The 18,017-nt window shown below is 43.2% G+C and overlaps 1 protein-coding gene across 1 annotated transcript in view; it reads left to right on the plus strand.

The window, feature by feature from the left end:
- Nucleotides 1-18,017, plus strand: part of Polr3a (RNA polymerase III subunit A) — a 46,431-nt gene that overhangs the window by 4,110 nt on the left and 24,304 nt on the right. Inside the window, exons 4-16 of the mRNA XM_040747862.1 lie at nucleotides 1,188-1,359; nucleotides 1,605-1,759; nucleotides 2,902-3,141; nucleotides 3,253-3,415; nucleotides 3,533-3,669; nucleotides 6,043-6,146; nucleotides 7,060-7,201; nucleotides 9,445-9,585; nucleotides 12,045-12,114; nucleotides 12,893-13,020; nucleotides 13,169-13,307; nucleotides 14,444-14,608; nucleotides 17,401-17,573. Coding sequence (XP_040603796.1) covers nucleotides 1,188-1,359; nucleotides 1,605-1,759; nucleotides 2,902-3,141; nucleotides 3,253-3,415; nucleotides 3,533-3,669; nucleotides 6,043-6,146; nucleotides 7,060-7,201; nucleotides 9,445-9,585; nucleotides 12,045-12,114; nucleotides 12,893-13,020; nucleotides 13,169-13,307; nucleotides 14,444-14,608; nucleotides 17,401-17,573 — 1,929 coding nt within the window. The remainder of the gene's footprint in view (nucleotides 1-1,187; nucleotides 1,360-1,604; nucleotides 1,760-2,901; nucleotides 3,142-3,252; nucleotides 3,416-3,532; nucleotides 3,670-6,042; nucleotides 6,147-7,059; nucleotides 7,202-9,444; nucleotides 9,586-12,044; nucleotides 12,115-12,892; nucleotides 13,021-13,168; nucleotides 13,308-14,443; nucleotides 14,609-17,400; nucleotides 17,574-18,017) is intronic.

Consider the following 18,017-nt stretch of genomic DNA (forward strand, 5'->3'; position numbering starts at 1 on the left):
CATAAGCTGTAGCATGCACACAGACACACACACTCTCACACTAGAATAAATAAATGTAGCTGGGTGGTGGTGGGACCTACCTTTAATTCCAGTACTCAGGTAGAGGCAGGCGGATCTCTGTAAGTTCCAGGCCAGTCTGGTCTACAGAGCGAGAGTTCCAGGACAGCCTCTAAAGCCACACAGAGACTCAAAAAACCAAAAAAATAAATAAGATAGAGTAAATAAATGTTAAAAGAAAAAAAAAAAACAAATGAAAGTGGTAGTTCATTCATTGCAAATAAGGCTTAAAACACTGTAATCTTAGCACATAAGCAGAAAATGAGAATCCCAAGGGCAAGGCCAGCTGGGGCTGTATAATGAGACCTTGTCTTAAGGTCTCCTAAATCCAGATTCCAACTGTAAAAGCTCTGTAGGAGTAGTGATGTGCACCTGTAATCACAGGGCTAGAGAGGCAGAGGCAGGAATACTGAAAATCTGAAGCTAGCCTGAGACCAGAGGTGAGTTCAAGGTCAGCTTGAACTAATAAGACCCTGTCTCAAAAACTAAGGACTGTAGATAGAGTTCATTGATAAGCACTCACCTAGTGTGCATGAGGCCCTAGGTTCAATTCCCCAGCACTGCCCAAAAATAATAATAGGCTCAAATAATACAGAAAGCACAAAGAAAAAGATAAGAACAAAATCTTGTCGTCTGGCCTTGAATGCTGCTAACATTCTGAGAACACGGGCTGCCTCTATGTGCAGGTCTTGTTTCGTAATAATTTACTCTGTGTATTTTTAGCAGTATTACATTTATTTATTTATTTGGTGTATATATATATGTATGTAGACAGTCAATAGGGGTCAGGATAGCTCACAGGAGTCGGTTTTCTCTTAACTTGCGGTTCCCAGGGATTGGACTCAGATCATTCGGCTTAGCAGCAAAGCACCTTTCCCAGTGATCCATTTCGATAGCTCCAGGGTGGCTTTATGTTTTGTTTGATTGATTTGTTTCAAGACAGGATTTCTCTGTGTAGACCTGGCTGTCCTGGAACTCACTCTGTAGACTAGCGAACTCAGAGATCCGCCTGCCTCTGCATCCTGAGTGCTAGGATCTAAGGCATGCACCACCACGTCCCGACCAGAAGTGGCATTTTTAAAGGGGAAGAATTTTTTTCTCTTACCTTTGTCTCTATTCTGCTTTAAAAGATGATCTGCAAAACCTGCTGCCACATTATGCTGTCCCAAGAGGAGAAGCAGCAGTTTCTAGATTTCCTGAAGAGGCCTGGCCTGACCTACCTGCAGAAGCGGGGCCTGAAGAAGAAGATCTCAGATAAGTGCCGGAAGAAAAGCACTTGTCACTACTGTGGCGCCTTTAACGGTGAGGGGATGCCAGAGGCTCAGCGACGGCCTTTCTCCTCACTCTTTGTTTCATGGATTGGTTATGTATGATGTTTTAGAATCAGCCTTTTTCCTGTGAATTAGACTTAAGGGCCCGCCCGCTGGTGTGTTAATAGAAAATGTTCCTTTCCCTTTTGATTGCTGAAGCAGTTTCATTAGATCTTTAACCAGCAGAACTGACAACATCACTTTTTTAATCCTTGGAAAATGAATTCACTCTTATAGGTACTGTAAAGAAATGTGGCTTGCTGAAAATAATTCATGAAAAATACAAGACCAACAAAAAGGTCGTGGATCCTGTTGTATCAAATTTCCTGCAGTCCTTTGAGACGGCTATTGAGCATAACAAAGAGGTTGAACCACTGCTGGGAAGGGCTCAGGTGAGCTGAAAACGCATGCTTCCCTTTGCCTGCACCACTCAAACATGCAGGGGCACACATGTGCATACACATACACTTGTGCACATTCTTTCTCTCCTTTCACAGGGGTCACCTGAGACCATTAGAAAACACAGATATTTACATTACAATTCATAACAATAGCAAAATTATAGTTATGAAGCCACAACAAAAATAATTTTATGTTTGGGGGGTCACTGTAACATGAGGGACTGTATCAAAGGGTCACAGCATTAAGAAGGTTGAGAGTCATTGCATTATGTAGTCCTGGCTGTTCTGGAGCTTGCATATAAACCAAGCTGGCTTGCTTCTGCCTCCCAAAAACAGGGATTTAAGGGGCGTGACACCATGCCCAGTTCCAGCCTTAGGATTTTTAGATCTCTGGGAATTTGCAGAGTTCTTAATAAGTTATTGATTCATAGCTTAACATTTTAATATATTTATTCTTTAAGAATTTCATATATACAATATATTTTAACCATGTTCACTCCTTACTTTTCCCCCTAAGTGTCCTTAGATCCACTGCCTATCCCTTCTCAACATTATGTTCTCTATTTCTCTCTTTTAAATTTGACCAAGTCAAATTTATGCTGCCCATATATATCAAGGCTATGGGATCATCCACTGGAACATGGTTAACCTACTAGGAGCCATACCCTTAAAGAGAATTGACTCTCCCTTCCCTAGAAGTCATAAGTTAGCAATAACTCCTTAGCTAGTGTGGAGTGTTATGAGCCTTTCCCCTCCTCTACAGCATAACTCTTACACTAATGAACTTAATTCAAAGGTAATATAAACTTACTAAGAAAAATGATTATAATAAAAAGAAAGCAAAGTCAGTAGTTAGGTTCTTGAAAAAGAATTTAGTTGAATATCCAGAGCCCACATGGGGTGGAGGAGCCAGTGTAGTGGTACATTCTTATAATCCCAGCTCTGGGGAAGCAGAGACAGGAGGAACTCCAGGGCTCACTGGCCAGCTGGCTCTAGGCAAGTCTCTACCACATATCAAGTTTGAGGCTACACAGGATCCTGTCTTCAAGAAAAGCAAACATAGGGAAAGATACTTTAGCAACTTACAGGAAACTAACCTACTATTTCCATTCGTTCCTTTCTTCTTCTCATAGGAGAACTTGAATCCTTTAGTAGTTCTGAATTTGTTTAAGCGCATCCCGGCTGAAGATGTCCCTTTACTTCTGATGAATCCAGAAGCTGGAAAGCCCTCTGATTTGATTCTCACCCGACTTTTGGTGCCTCCCTTGTGTATCAGACCCTCTGTCGTGAGTGATTTGAAGTCTGGAACCAATGAAGATGACCTGACAATGAAACTGACCGAGATCATTTTCCTAAATGATGTTATTAAAAAGGTCAGTGTTTCCTGTTAACTTGTGCATTCTGCACTGAGTGCATCTAGAGATGTTAGCTCACTAAAGTGCAAGAAAACTCTGTAGGTTTGTCTCTGATCTTTCTGTACTCAGCACCGGATCTCGGGTGCCAAGACGCAGATGATCATGGAGGACTGGGACTTCCTGCAGCTGCAGTGTGCCCTTTACATCAACAGTGAGCTCTCTGGCATCCCCCTCAACATGGCACCCAAAAAGTGGACTCGAGGCTTTGTCCAGCGCCTGAAGGGGAAGCAGGGTAGGTTCCTGACAAGGCCTGCCATTGTTACCTGTTGAGGGACTATATGTCTGTTCAGATACCCCGCATATAGCATGGGGTGTGTCATGGGACCCATGGTGTTTTTGGTTTATTTAGGTCGATTCAGAGGTAATCTGTCAGGGAAGAGGGTGGATTTTTCTGGCCGAACAGTCATCTCACCTGACCCCAACCTGCGGATTGATGAAGTAGCTGTGCCAGTTCATGTGGCAAAAATTCTAACTTTCCCTGAGAAGGTAAATACCATTCAGCTTCCTGATTCTTTGTTTTCAACCTGGTGTTTCCATTTTGATATTTCATGCTACATATAGAGGTGAGTTCCCAGAAACCCACACAGCTTTGTGAAAATATCTCATTCCACCTTTATGGTTTCTTGTTTTAAAAATAAGTGCTCTGTCAGCATATACATCTGAATGCCAGAAGGGGGCATCAGAATCCATTACAGATGGTTGTGAGCCACCATCTATTTGCTGGGAATTGAACTCAGGACCTCTGGAAGAGCAGGCAGTGCTCTCAATTGCTGAGTCAATTCTCCAGCTCAGTCCACTTTGCTAAACACACACAACCTCTGTAACAGCTGCACTGGTACAGTCGTAGTTATAGCTGGTGATTGTTGGGTTTTCATTTGTTTGGTGCAGCGGTAGACATCCAGCCTAACACCATATGTGCCAGGCATGTAAGCACTGGACCACTGACCTACACTCTGCTCCACACACCAAGAATGGAATCTCACTGACTCTAAGGAGATAATTCTTGTTTTAAGTGATTTTGGTTTTGGTTTGTGTTTTTGAGACAGGATCTCACTATATAGCTCTGTCTGTCCTGGAGCTCACTATGTAGACCAGGCTGGCCTTGAATTAACAGAGCTCTTCCTGCCTCTGCTCCCAAGTGCTAGGATTAAAGGTGTGAGCCACCACGCCTGACTCAGCTTTTCAAGTTTTTAAGGGGGTGATGGATAAAGTACTTATGTTACTGTCTTTGTATTCTGTTTTAACGGTATGTGTGTACACATGCATGAGTGTGAGTGCACATGTCCTAGAGTGTGCATGTGGAGGTCAAAGGGCAAATTTCAGGAGTCGGCTCTTTTCACAGTGAGTTAGTTTCAGTGATTGAACGTAGGTCCTCAAACCTGCTGGCAAGTGCTTTTTACAAACGGATGAGTTTCTCACCAGCTTTACCATATTGCTATCAGTTAGAGACAGCTGCAAAAGAAAAAAAAAGCATTTTTATATCTACAAAAGAAGCACTTTTTTTTTTTTACGCATTTTACTTTTCTCTAGAGATGAAACTGGGGCCTCATAGTTAGGAGGTCAACTGAACTCATTCTAAACACCCATCTACCTCAGGCTTTCCCCAAATACTGAAACACACTCGATCTATTATCACTGTCACCTAGCCATTCTGGTTTGCACATTTTGGTAATGGGAACATTTTGAGATGAGTAACAATTTTTTGGGCATTGTCTTTGGAGTGACTCTTGTATGGTGCTTAGTGTCTATGAATGTATCCATTCTACTTTCTATGCTGCAGCTTTTTCCCCCTGCTGACAATACTTTCAACACCTTTGTTAGCTTAGTCCTCAAATTCTAAAGTATTTCACTGAAAACATTTTCTTAAACAGTGCTACTAAAAACAATAAAAACAGGCATGTTTCCTGTTTGTGTGTACATTTTGTAATCTAGCCATCCAAAAATTTCTGGTCACAAAATCGTCAAAATAATAATCAGTTCTTCTTCCTAGTTAGTTACTTGGGGGTGGGTTGTTAGTTTTTAAACTGTAAATTACTGAGCCAAAGTGTCTAATCATTTGAAAGCTGTTCCTGTTCTCCCAGAAATCCAGAAGCAGTCTGCATTTGGTTCATACTCTGAGTATAATATAAGATGATGGTTACAGTGCCCCACCACCACCCCACCCTTTGTATAGAGACCTAGACCACTATAGGGCCTAGTAATAAAAGCTTGCTGATTAGCTGCATACCTGAGGTGTATAGACAGTCTGGATCATCAATGCTTGTCATAAACCTCTTCCAAGTGTCCTCATTTGAATGAAGAATGGTTTTTTTTTTTTTTTTTTTTTTTTTGGTTTTCGAGACAGGGTATCTCTGTATTGTTTTGGAGCCTGTCCTGGAACTTGCTTGGTAGACCAGGCTTGGACTCGAACTCACAGAGAACCGCCTGCCTCTGCCTCCCGAGTGCTGGGATTAAAGGCGGACGCCACCACCGCCCGGCTGAAGAATGGTCTTATTCTTTCCCATTAAACTGTTACAGAGCACGACTGGAGCAGGCCACAGCCCATGGTACTGCTGCCATATCTTTTAACCTTAGAGCTTGGTGAAAGTTGGCAGATGAAGTTGCCACAGTTTACATCCTAGTGCAGTATTGTATAGTGCAGTACACATGGGGAGACTAGAGACTGAGAAAGCACTTAGCTTCTTTAGATCTAGGTTCCTCTCTGACAGTTTGTTGTTCTTGCAACTTCAGTCAAGACTGTGGGCCACAGCTGCCCCATGGTAACTCTTTTAAAACCTGTACAGTGAACAGCTGAATACTGTTGACTAGATTATAGAAAGGAAAGACTGTCTTACTGTGTTTTTTATCATGGTCCTATAGGTGAACAAAGCAAACATCAATTTTTTGAGGAAACTGGTTCGAAATGGCCCTGATGTTCACCCAGGCGCCAATTTCATTCAGCAGAGACACATGCAGATGAAAAGGTAATGCTTTCCTGGTTGTGTGGGGTTAACTTGCCTGATGGTACTGTTCACCAAAACCATGAAATGCACTCCAGATTCAGTGCTGGGCATTTTGGGGTATAGAAAGTAGATGTTTAAATTGAGTAGTCCTGTGTCTGTCATTGTATCCGTTTGATCACTGCAAATGCATGAAGTATTGTTCTTTTACATGTGACATTATTAGACCTAGATACACAGAATCCCTTGAGATATAAACATGTTGTTTTCTATGTCACCGGGCTCTTGAGGATCTCTCATTGGTGATCATTTCACCAAGTCTGGATTGCACAACCAGGTGAGGTGACCACCAGTGGCCTGTGTAATGAGGGTTTTAAGGATACTGTAGAAAAAGGAATATTGCTATATTTCTATGATCCTAAAACAAAATACTTTCATATTTTAGCAACTGGAGACTGGATCCAGGGCTTTGGGGGTGCTAAGGGAACACCCTGTGCACTGCTGAGCTGTACCTCCAGCTCCCAGCCTCTCGTTAAACATAGGGTCTCAGCAGGCGGTGGTGGCAAACGCCTTTAATTCTAGCCCTTGGGAGACAGAGAACTCTGAGAGTCAGCCTGGTCTATAGACTGTGTTCCAGGACAGCCAGGGCTACACACAAAAAAAACCCTGCTCAAAAAAAAAAAAAAAGAAAAGAAAATGGAGCCATGTCTGATGGCATATGTTTATAGTTCCAGTATTTGGAAGGCTAATGCAGGAGGTTTTACAAGTTCCAGGTCAGCTTGGGCTACATGAGAAGACCTTGTCTCAAGTAAGTCTGTAAGATGGTAGCATCTTAGATTATTTTAAGAGTTGTAGATATTGGTTTTTTATCTGAGTGGGAGAAGTGTGGTGAAAGAACTTGGTTCAGAGACTGTATGTGTGTGTCGTGCATGCTCAGGTTCCTGAAGTACGGAAACCGGGAGAAGATGGCTCAGGAGCTCAAGTTTGGGGACATCGTAGAGAGACACCTGATAGATGGAGATGTGGTGTTGTTCAACCGGCAGCCCTCGCTGCACAAACTGAGCATCATGGCCCATCTGGTGAGTGTGAGGTTGCTACTCTTAGTTCCCGCCTAGCGGGAACTTACAGGGTATACTTGGGATGAATTCTGAATGGGTAAAATTAAAATTGCTGAGACTCTCAAAGTTTTGTGACTTTGAACTTTCTGTTTCCCTTTCAGTTTAAATAAACCTTGTTTTAACCTTTAAATGTAGTGTGTTTACATTTGTACCATGATGCGCATGTAGAGTTAGAGAACAAGTTGTACAAATTGATTTGCTTCTCCTCCCAGGTGCCTCCCAGAGATCAAACTCAGGTTGTCAGGAGTAAAACTTTGATTGTGACTTCATTTAATCTTTTAGATTTTATTATATATGTGGGTGTATCTGCATGTATGCCTCATGTATGCAGGAAGAGTGTAGAGACCTGAAGAAGGCATAGGATCACTTGGACTGAAATTCTAGGCAGTTGTAAGAGGTCCAAAATGGGTGCAGAAAAGCAAACTTGAGTCCTCTGTTGTAGCAAGTGCTTCTAACCTCAGAACCATCTCCAGCCCCCTCCCTTCAGTGTTTGTTTTTATTTTTGTTCTTCAAAACAGGGTTTCTCTGTGTAATAGTCCTAGCTGTCCTGGAATTAGTTGTGTAGACTAAGCTGGCTTTAAACTCACAGAGATTTGATTGCCTCTGCCTCCCGAGTGCTGGGATTAAAGACATGCATCACCACTACCTTGCCCCTTCAGTGTTTTGTTTTTTTTTTTTTTTTGGTTTTATGAGACAGGGTTTCTCTGTATTGTTTTGGAGGCTGTCAGTCTAGCCTGGCCTCGAACTCAAAGAGATCGCCTACCTCCGCCTCCCGAGTGCTGGGATTAAAGGCGTGTGCCACCACCTCCTGGCTCCCCTTCAGTGTTTTTAAGATGTGAGGTATAAGATTCATACACAACATTGCAGTGTCATAGATCTGATGAGAGTTGATGTGCAAATGACTGGAATGGTTTCATTTTGCAAAGCAAAATTTGTGTGTGTTGTGCATACAGCTTTATATAAAATAGGCAAATAATTATTTGGTTTTGCTTTTGCCTATTAATTTAACAACTAAAGCTGGATGGTGGTGATGCAAGCCTTTAGTTACAGCACATGGGAGGCAGAGGCAGGTGGATCGATCTCTGTGAGTTTAAAGCCAACCTGGTGTACAGAGTGAGTTCCAGAATAGCCAGGAATATTACATAGAGAAACCCTGTCTTGAAAAATCCAAAAAAAAAGGAAAAAAAAAAAAAGAAAAAGAAAAACCAAAAGAAAGAAAGAAAATAAGAAACTTAGCAGCTAAAATGCTTAAGAGACTTGCATAGCGGGTCTTTTGAAGAGTGTGGGTGCCGTAGGTTTAGTGGCTTGAGGAGTACCGTGGGCTCAGCTGCTGATGTGGCTTCGCTGTTGCTGCTGCTTTTCATCCCTGTGAGCTTGAAATGAGTCTAAAGGCTCACTGGATTCAGGCTCAGCTTTTTGGCAGGGCTGATATATAGATGGTGCTGGTTATTGCTCTTGGCTTGTGTTGGATGTTATCTGATCTGGCCACCCCACTTTTGCTGATGCTAAGAAAAAGATTCAGACACTTGAGGCTACACAGAGGGCCCCAGTTTCTAATTTCTTTCTATTCTCATGCATTATCCAGCTTCTTTTTAAAAATTATTATTTTTTTATGTGCATTGGTGTTTTACCATGGGTGTCAGATCCCCTGAAATGGAGTTACAAACAGGTGCAAGCTGCCATATGGGTAATGGGATTTGAACCCAGGTCCTCTGGAAGAGCAGTCAGTGCTCTTAACTGCTGAGCCATCTCTCCAGTCCTATCCAGACTTGTGTAATGAAAGTATTTCCTCTGCTTGTTAGGCCAGTGGCTCACCCTGAAGAACAATTCACAAAGAAAACGCAGCATACATGACTAGTTCTTTTCCCTTCATCAGTCTGGGGAGCTGAGACTCACTGGCTTCCAATTTCCTTACTTGGTAGTATCTTGCTTTCTTGCTTCCCCTGTTATAAACTTAGTTTGAAACTTTGTTAATAACTTAAGGAGTGTGGATTGTACATTTTGTCTCCTGTGTTGGTATTTACCTCATAGTATGTTAACTTTGACTTGCTTGACTCAATCTACTAGTGATTTATGTTTACAATAGAACAAATAGAAGTTTATGTCCTTAAAGTACCTAGTTTTCTAGGCAGTGTTTGTTTTTTCCTCATGGCTTGAAACAAGGAGGCTTTGGTGTGCTTATACTTTGTTTTGATGTTCTACAGGCCAGGGTCAAGCCCCACCGGACCTTCAGATTCAATGAATGTGTCTGCACTCCCTACAATGCAGACTTCGATGGGGATGAAATGAACCTTCATCTTCCCCAGACGGAGGAGGCCAAAGCAGAGGCCCTCGTTCTCATGGGGGTAGGTAGCGGGTTATTGCCTATGAGAAGGGCCCCACATGAAACAGCAGTGCAAGTATCAATGCCAGAGAAGCCAGGCCCTTTCTGTCCTTACACATGATACAAGGCTTGTGCTGTTCTGTCTCGTTTTCTCATTGGTTCTCTTTGAGCCTTTGAGAACAGTCTTGAAAATAATAGCATATAAGTGAGTTAAGAACAAGTGCTTTTTAGGGTCGGATGACATTTTTGATCTGTACCCTGAATTCTTGAGAGGGGAAAAAAAAAACGTGTGTGTGTGTGTGTGTGTGTGTGTGTGTGTACGTGTACGTGTACGTACATGAGTAACAGCTATGAAAGAACCTAGCTGGGTGGTGGCACATGCCTGTAATCCCAGCACTCAGGAGGCAGAAGCAGGTGGATCTTTGTGTTTGAGGCCAACCTGGTCTACAGAGTGAGTTTCAGGCTACACAGAGAAACTGTCTCAAAACAAACAAAAGAAGATAAACTAAGTAGTATGAATGGTGGTGTATTGCATGCCTGTAATCCCAGCACGTAAGAACCTGAGCTACAGAGTGAGACCCAGACCACTGGAGGCAGAGACAAGAACATTATGAGTTCAAAGCCAGCATGGACTATGTACATGATCCTGTCTCAAAAAAGAAAAAAGAAATGTGCATCAGTTCCAGTATGGGTATTGTGCGGGAAGATGCCCTACTAAGTGGATTATCCAGTATGTTGTAAATGAAAACTTTCCTACAGTGTATTACATGCTGCTTTGGCCTCTTAAAGGGCATTATACTAATTATTTACTTTGTCTTCCAAGCTTAAAATGAGACTCCTGTGGCTTTAGAGGTTCTTACAGAAATTGTCTCTACCTGTTGTACCGTCCACACTGCCCCTCTACATCCTGCTGCACATGGCACTGTTAGATGTCTACTGTGTAGGGCTCTGCCCTTCTAGTAATTCCTGACTATTGACTTGGTATAGCTTTGGACTTGTAGGTTTTAATTGGGACCTAGGTGTGTTACCCATGTTATCCTTGAACTCATGAGCTCAAGTGATCCTCCTGCCTCAGTCTCCCTAGTGGTCAAGAGTACACACATTATACTATATTTGACTTGAGTATTTTTCCCCTCTGGCCTACATTCCTCCTATGCTCACCTGTGTGTGGTTGTAAGTATCCCCTATTTCTACCGACAAAAACCACTTGTAGGGACAGAGTATGACTGTATAGCACTATGATAGACTCTTTCCCTGACATGCCCAGCCCCACTAAAAGTAAATAGGTAGATAAAATCCAGTTACTCTTGACAAATAAACCACAATCTCTGTAGCCTAGGCTAGCTAGAACTCCCTGTGATCCTCCTAAATCTGCTCCTAGCACAAGGATAACAGACATGAGACACCATGCTTAGCCATAGCCTCCATCACTGATGGGATACTTTAGCCTTACATTGATTTAGGCTTAGTCCATGTACTAGTTTCGGGGTTTGGGATTGTCTATATTTGTAGTTTGTTTGTTTTTAAAGCAAAAACACTTGCTGTTTTTGTAACTAAAAATAATATTAAAATGTAGGAATAACAGCTACCACTTAGATTCAACCAGTTTAATTTTGCCTGTCAAGAGCCATACCACTGTCATTTTGTTATAAGAACTTATTGGTTAAAATAACAACCATAAACTACAGACTTGGGCCCTTGGGGTGGAAGAGTCTGTTGTTCCATATGAACAAATCTCTTTGAGTTTCACTGGAGAAATTTTGACCTGGCGCTGATGCAGCATTTCTCAGTAAGGCCTATAGTACACAGATTTACAAAATCATGAAACTACCCTATATCTCTACTAACTTCAGGCCACCCACTGTCTTTCTTCTGAGAGGTTCTCTAAACCTAAGTGAGTGTGTCCAGATGTAGGGTCATTACCATGTGATGGCTCACAAATGGGAAGTAAAAGGCCTTTGCCTGACAGGACCTTGGGCCTGGTAAGGAGGCCCAGAAAACCCACAGACTCACAGGAGCACCTCCACATCCCTCGTGGACATTAGATGATTCCCACTCTGACAAGGAACCCTCTGCTTGTTCTCAGTTGCTGTTAGAACTTAACAAGAGAAGTCACTCAGTTCCCCTGTCATTGTAGAGAAACATGGAATTGGTTGATTTCAGAGATCACACAGCTCTCACATAAGGGAATGCTTTTAGCTGGGCTTGGCACTGTTGACACCAGTGCCCAAGAAGCTGAGGCAGGAGGATCACTGAGTTCCAAGCCAGCCTAGGCTACATAGTGAGTTCTAGACCAACCTGGGCTACAGAGTGAGCCCCTACTGGGGATCTTTCCTTTTCCTTGATCAATGAGGTAACTGCAAGGTAGTAAGAATGCTAACTCAGCTCAGCAGTCATGTGATGCCTGCAGTCACGTGGTGCAGACCTACAGGCTGCACCGTCTTTACCAGAGTGGCTGACTTGTGCTTGTTTCTCATTCAGACCAAAGCAAACCTTGTGACCCCAAGAAATGGGGAGCCACTCATTGCTGCCATTCAGGACTTCCTAACTGGTGAGTGTTAACTTGAAAGGAGACTTAGGCTTCCCAGGCAGAGTGATTCAGACAATGGTCTGAACGCTATTATCTGTACTTAGGAGTCATTCTACTTTTAGCTCGACACAGGGTGCCCCTGAATGGCTCAGCTGGTCTGGTGCTCAGAGTCCTGTCCCACACTCCCAGGTGCCAGTGTTATAGTTGTGCACCACCATGCCCTGCCCAGTATTTAGGTTTGCCATTTGCCCTTGAGCTTGCTGGAGGTATATTTTACCAGTTGTTTATTCATTTGATTCTGTGAGTATTCACTGAGATCCACAGACTTGGTTGGTGTTTTTCTGTTGTTTCTTTTGTGGTGGAGGCTGAGGGGGGGATGGTGTTGGGGTGAGGCTTCATGTAGTCTGAGTGGTGGGATTCAGTGGGCCTTCATACAGGCTGTGTGGTAGGGCTTCCTGTATGCTGAGCCTATAGGGGTGTGGTAGGGCTTCCTGTATGCTGAGCTTATAGGGGTGTTCAGTAGGGCTTCATCTGGACTGACACTGAGCCTCTGATGCAGCCAAGGCTGATCTTGAAACTGGGGGTTTTCTAGGCCTAGTGTCTGGCCTAGACTCTGCCACAGCTCTGACATGAGGCAGTGGGTAAAGCAGAGCCACTTGACTTACTTTGGAGAGTTTGGGGGCACAGTCAGCACCTCTAATTTTATTCTCTGGGGAACAATCTGACTTCGCTTGAAGGTTGAAGATGTGTGTTCCCCCATGAGGTTCCTTTTCTTTTTTGTGCTGGTTCTTTACCTTAGGTGCCTACCTCCTCACCCTCAAGGACACTTTCTTTGATCGAGCCAAGGCTTGCCAAATCATCGCTTCAATACTGGTTGGCAAGGATGAGAAAATTAAAGTGCGCCTTCCACCCCCGACAATACTGAAGGTGTGTTGGGGTCTGTGTGGGTAGCTGGTGGAATGGAGGGGACTGTGCTGGTGCTGGGCTTACAGGTAGTCACTGCACCCTCTTGCTTTACTGAAGTGGACCTTGCTGAGACCAGACCAGCCCTCATCTGCTGCCTCCTTTCCTTCAGCCTGTCACCCTGTGGACTGGAAAGCAGATCTTCAGCATCATTCTTAGACCTAGCGATGACAATCCAGTGAGGGCCAACCTCCGGACCAAGGGCAAGCAGTACTGTGGCAAGGGGGAAGACCTCTGCGTCAACGACTCCTGTGAGTGGAAGGGATGGATGGGGGTGTGAGAACCAAGCAGGTGGCCTAGAGTGAACTTCGCTGACTAAGAGCAACTTCACTGTTTCTGCAAGGGCTAGGAAGGAAGTGTTTTCTTCAGGAAAGTGTAGCTGTGCTTCTGTCTCAGTGTCAGTCTCTAGAAGGCAGGGATCATTTGGACAGAGGTCCAGTGATCAGAATGGTCCTTTTTAGCGGTTTTATCAATTCAATTTGTCTTTTTTCTAGGGCAGATGGGGCAGGTGGACATCAAAGGTTGTTTAAGGTTTATAGTTTATTATCATTATTTTTATTACATGCCTTTTAGAAGGTATATTCAGTGTCTAATATCAACAACTAATAGTAATTTTTTTTAATGGAGATAATGTCTTGCACTGCAGTCCAGACTGGCCTTGAATTAACAGTAGTCCTTCTGCCTCACCTTCAGGAGTGCTGGGTCTTCAGTGATGAACAGTCCCACTTGACTCTACTTTGGTGGTGAGGATTGAACTCAGGGCTTTACACATGCATGATGCTGTCATAGAGCTACACCCTACCCCAAGACTGATTGTTTCTCTGACTTGGTCATGCTAACATGGAGATTCAGTAGAATGTTTCAGGAAGAGGATTTGAATACAAGTCATTTGAGTCTCTTTAAAACAGTACCTGAGTGAGGTTCACAGCCAGCATCCAGTGACTACTGTCTAGCACAAGCTCCTTAGCTCGCCCACACCATTGGCTAGCAGGGAAAAGGACTAGCCATGACTCTCCAGGATATGTTATGGCATTTAGAAGGGTGCTGGTTTTCCTCATATTTGTTGCCTTAACAGAAAACAAATTTTTTTGTTTTTAAAAGATTTACTTATTTATTATATATACAGTGTTCTGTCTGTGTGCATGCTTACACACCAGAAGAGGGCACCAGGTCTCATTACAGATGGGTGTGAGCCACCATGTGGTTGTTGGGAATTGAACTCAGGACTTCTGGAAGAGCAGCCAGTGCCCTTAACTGTTGAGCCATCTCTACAGCCCCCAGAAAACAAAGTTTTAAGGAGAATTTCTTTGGCTGTACTTGGAATTTTTCGGATGTAAGCATTTTTCTCAACCAGGTAATTGATGCATTATAAGTATCACCCTTCCAGATGTGACAATCCAGAACAGCGAGCTGATGAGTGGCAGCATGGACAAAGGAACCCTGGGGTCGGGATCCAAGAACAACATCTTCTACATCTTGCTACGAGACTGGGGGCAAAATGAGGCTGCTGATGCCATGTCTCGGCTTGCCAGGCTGGCTCCTGTCTACCTATGTGAGTATCTTAGCAACTTCATGTTTTATGTTAATGCTGTGGTAGAGAAAGTCTTAGTGTTTTATGACAGTGTATTCTTTCACTGTTTCATTCTCACACCCACACAGGATAAAGTATGCTAAATCATTCGTGCATTTAGCAGTGACTTTGACTCAGGACTGACAAGCTGATAGATTGCATAAAAAGCTCTTTGTGGGCTGCTTCCCATGGACCTAGGGAAGTCTGTAACCTCTACGCTCCCTTAATTCACCCCAACCAGATGATTCAGTATTACCCTCTATGCTTACATGGTTCTCTGCTTGCTCATATTTCGAGGTGGCATAAATCAAGTGATTTTTGCATGTTTCCCAAAATTGAGTTTTATTGCTATTGCTGTGTGTGTGTGTGTGTGTGTGTGTGTGTGTGTGTGTGTGTGTGTGTGTGTGTGGTGTGTACACTAGTGCCACAGTATGAGTATGGCAGTCAGAGAACAACTTGCAGGAGTCTCTCTTTCTGCCACGTGGGTCTTGGGGATCAGACTCTGGTGGTCAGCTGTGGTGGCAAGCACCTTTACCCACTGAACCATCTTGCCACCTGTAATATTTTGATTCTTGTCATATTTGACTCTTTGCCTAGATGGACAATTTTAGACTGGATATTTTACCTCAGAAGTCTCTCAGTATCATTCTGTTGTAGTTTTCAGAGGTAATGTGGAAAGGGTGCAGCCTTCTATTCCCACAGAGTTTTGAACCTTTTTTCCATCCTGGAGGCCATAGAATCTTATATAATATTACTGGAAAAGTTCACAGTGAAGGCCTGGTGTAGGCTTTTTAATTTCTTGTGCTAATCACTCAGCTCTTATAAATTTACAGCAGTGTCCTTTCTTTCTGGAAATTTCCTCATTATTTCTTTGATAATTTGATATTCACCATTTCTTTCTGTTTGGAACTTGTGTTAATTACATTTCCAGTTATTGGATAATTTTGCTTTTTTTTTACCTTTTTCTTTTAAATCTATGTCTTTATTCATTCTTTTTGTCTTTTATCATTTCTGTTGATTTTAAATATATTCTTTGATAAGTCTTGGATTTCTGACAAAATATCCCAAATAAGGTGGGGCTTTGATTGTTATCCAAATTGGGATTTTTCCAGCCTCCTGTTTTATTTATGGTTTTTTTTGTTTGTTTGTTTTGTTTTTTTGTGTGTTTGGATTTTACTTTCTTTCATTCTTTCTTTTAAGATGTATTTATTATGTATACAGTGCTCTGTCTACATATGCCTACATGCCAGAAGAGGGTACCAGATCTCATTACAGATGATTGTGAGTCACCCTATCATTGCTGGGACTTGAACTCAGGACCTCTGGAAGAGCAGTTAGTGTTCTTAACCTCTGAGCCATCTCTCCAGTTCCTTCTTTATGTTTTTGAGACAGGATCTCACTATGTAGCTGCTACTGTCCTGGGAATGGCTATATGGACCAGGCTGGCCTCAAGCTCATGGGGATCTGCCTGTGTCTGCCTCCCATGCACTGGGACTAAGGGTTTGCACCACATGCCAGGCTGGAGCTACCTCATTTTTTTCTCTGGATTTGACTTTGACTACTCTGAAAGAATCTTACTAAGTATTTTTATATTTGCTCTCTGAATTTCCATTTCCTTCCTTTTTGTATCTGTGGTCATATATTTCACATTAAAAACTGCCCTAAAGGGTTGGAGAGATGACTCAGAGGTTAAGAGCTCAGAGGTCCTGAGTTCAATTCCCAGCAACGACATGGTAGTTCACACCTATTTATAGTGAGATCTGGAGCCCTCTGGCATGCAAGCATAGTCACAGAACACTCTACACAATATAAACAAATAAAATCTGTTTTTAAAAAAAAGATTTATTTATTTATTATGTATACAGTGTTTGCATGTATCCCCTGCAAGCCAGAAGAGGGCAGAAGATCTTATTATAGATGATTGTGAGCCACCATGTGGTTGCTGGGAATTGAAGTCAGGACCTCTGGAAGAGCAGCCAGTGCTTTAAACCACTGAGCCATCTCTCCAGCCTCCGCAAATAAAATCTTTGAAAAAAAATCAATGATGGGGCTCAGGGTTTCCCATCATTTATTGCAGAGATAGTTCTCCAGTCTCTTGTCATCCTACCTGGCTGGACTGGTGTTCTCAAATGCAGAGCCCTTGGTCCCTTTTCTGAGGATGTAAACTGCCGTCTGCCTTCCGAGCAAAGCCCAGAGCCTGTCCTTCACACAGATTCTCCGCCTGTTCTCCTTGTTTCCAGTACATTCATCTCCATGTCTGCAGAAACTAGTGGTCTCACTTCCAAGCCTCTCTAGACTTGTTGGTTCTCCACCTGAAGACACTGAAAGGGCCTCTTCTTTTCCGTGCACCTAAGACTGAACACTCAGCTACCCACTCACTTCGCATGGTGGTTTTTATTTTTGTTTTTGCTTTTTTGTTTTTCAAGACAGGGTTTCTCTGTGGCTTTGGAAGCTGTCTTGGAACTATCTCTTGTAGACCAGGCTGGTCTTGAACTCAGAGATCCGCCTGCCTCTGCCTCCTGATTGCTGGGATTAAAGGCATGTGCCACCACCAATGGGCGAGATGGCATTTATATTTGCCTTTTTTTCCTATTGTGTACTAAACCCAGGTTCACATAGTAATCTCTCCACTGAGTTACACCTCAGCCTTACACTTCCTCCTTTTCTCTCTTTGATAGTGATTTCTTAGAGGAGGAGGGCAGGCAGCAGGGATGTGCTCTACCTGACAGCTTAACTAATGATGGTTATCACTCTGCCTGACTATTCTTCCTCAGCTAACCGTGGGTTCTCCATCGGGATCGGTGATGTCACACCAGGCCAGGGACTGCTGAAGGCCAAATATGAGCTACTAAATGCGGGCTACAAAAAATGTGATGAATACATTGAAGCCCTGAACACAGGCAAGCTACAGCAGCAGCCAGGCTGCACAGCTGAGGAGACACTAGAGGTGAGCCTGTCCTCCAGATCAGCATGGTCAATTGTCCTGCTTACAGTGTGTGAAGAGGAGGTGGCAGAGAAGCAAGAAGGGATGCACTCTTGTCCCATTCCTGGCATGTGTTCTTGTTTGCTTGCAAGCTCTTAATAGCTTTCAAGTTCTCTGGTATAAAAACGTGGGTATCTGTTCATTTGACAACATGGGTCTGTGCTTTGCTGGGGCTGCTCTGACTCCCTCAGAGCCTCTACCCTCCCTCTTTGCAGCATCCTTCCATAGACACCACACCAGAGCTCAGCGTATTGATCATTACCATGACTTGGATACAGGACAGGAAATATTCATGTTGGATTGCCTCACACCCAGCCCACAGCCTCATGTTTGAAACCACTTGGCTGAGTGCTGAGCTGGCCACATCAAAATCTGTTCCTCTCCTAGGAGCCTAAAGTTCCAAAAGCA

This window comes from Mesocricetus auratus, unplaced genomic scaffold (assembly GCF_017639785.1).
Source record: "Mesocricetus auratus isolate SY011 unplaced genomic scaffold, BCM_Maur_2.0 Super-Scaffold_100006, whole genome shotgun sequence".
NCBI lineage: Eukaryota > Metazoa > Chordata > Mammalia > Rodentia > Cricetidae > Mesocricetus > Mesocricetus auratus.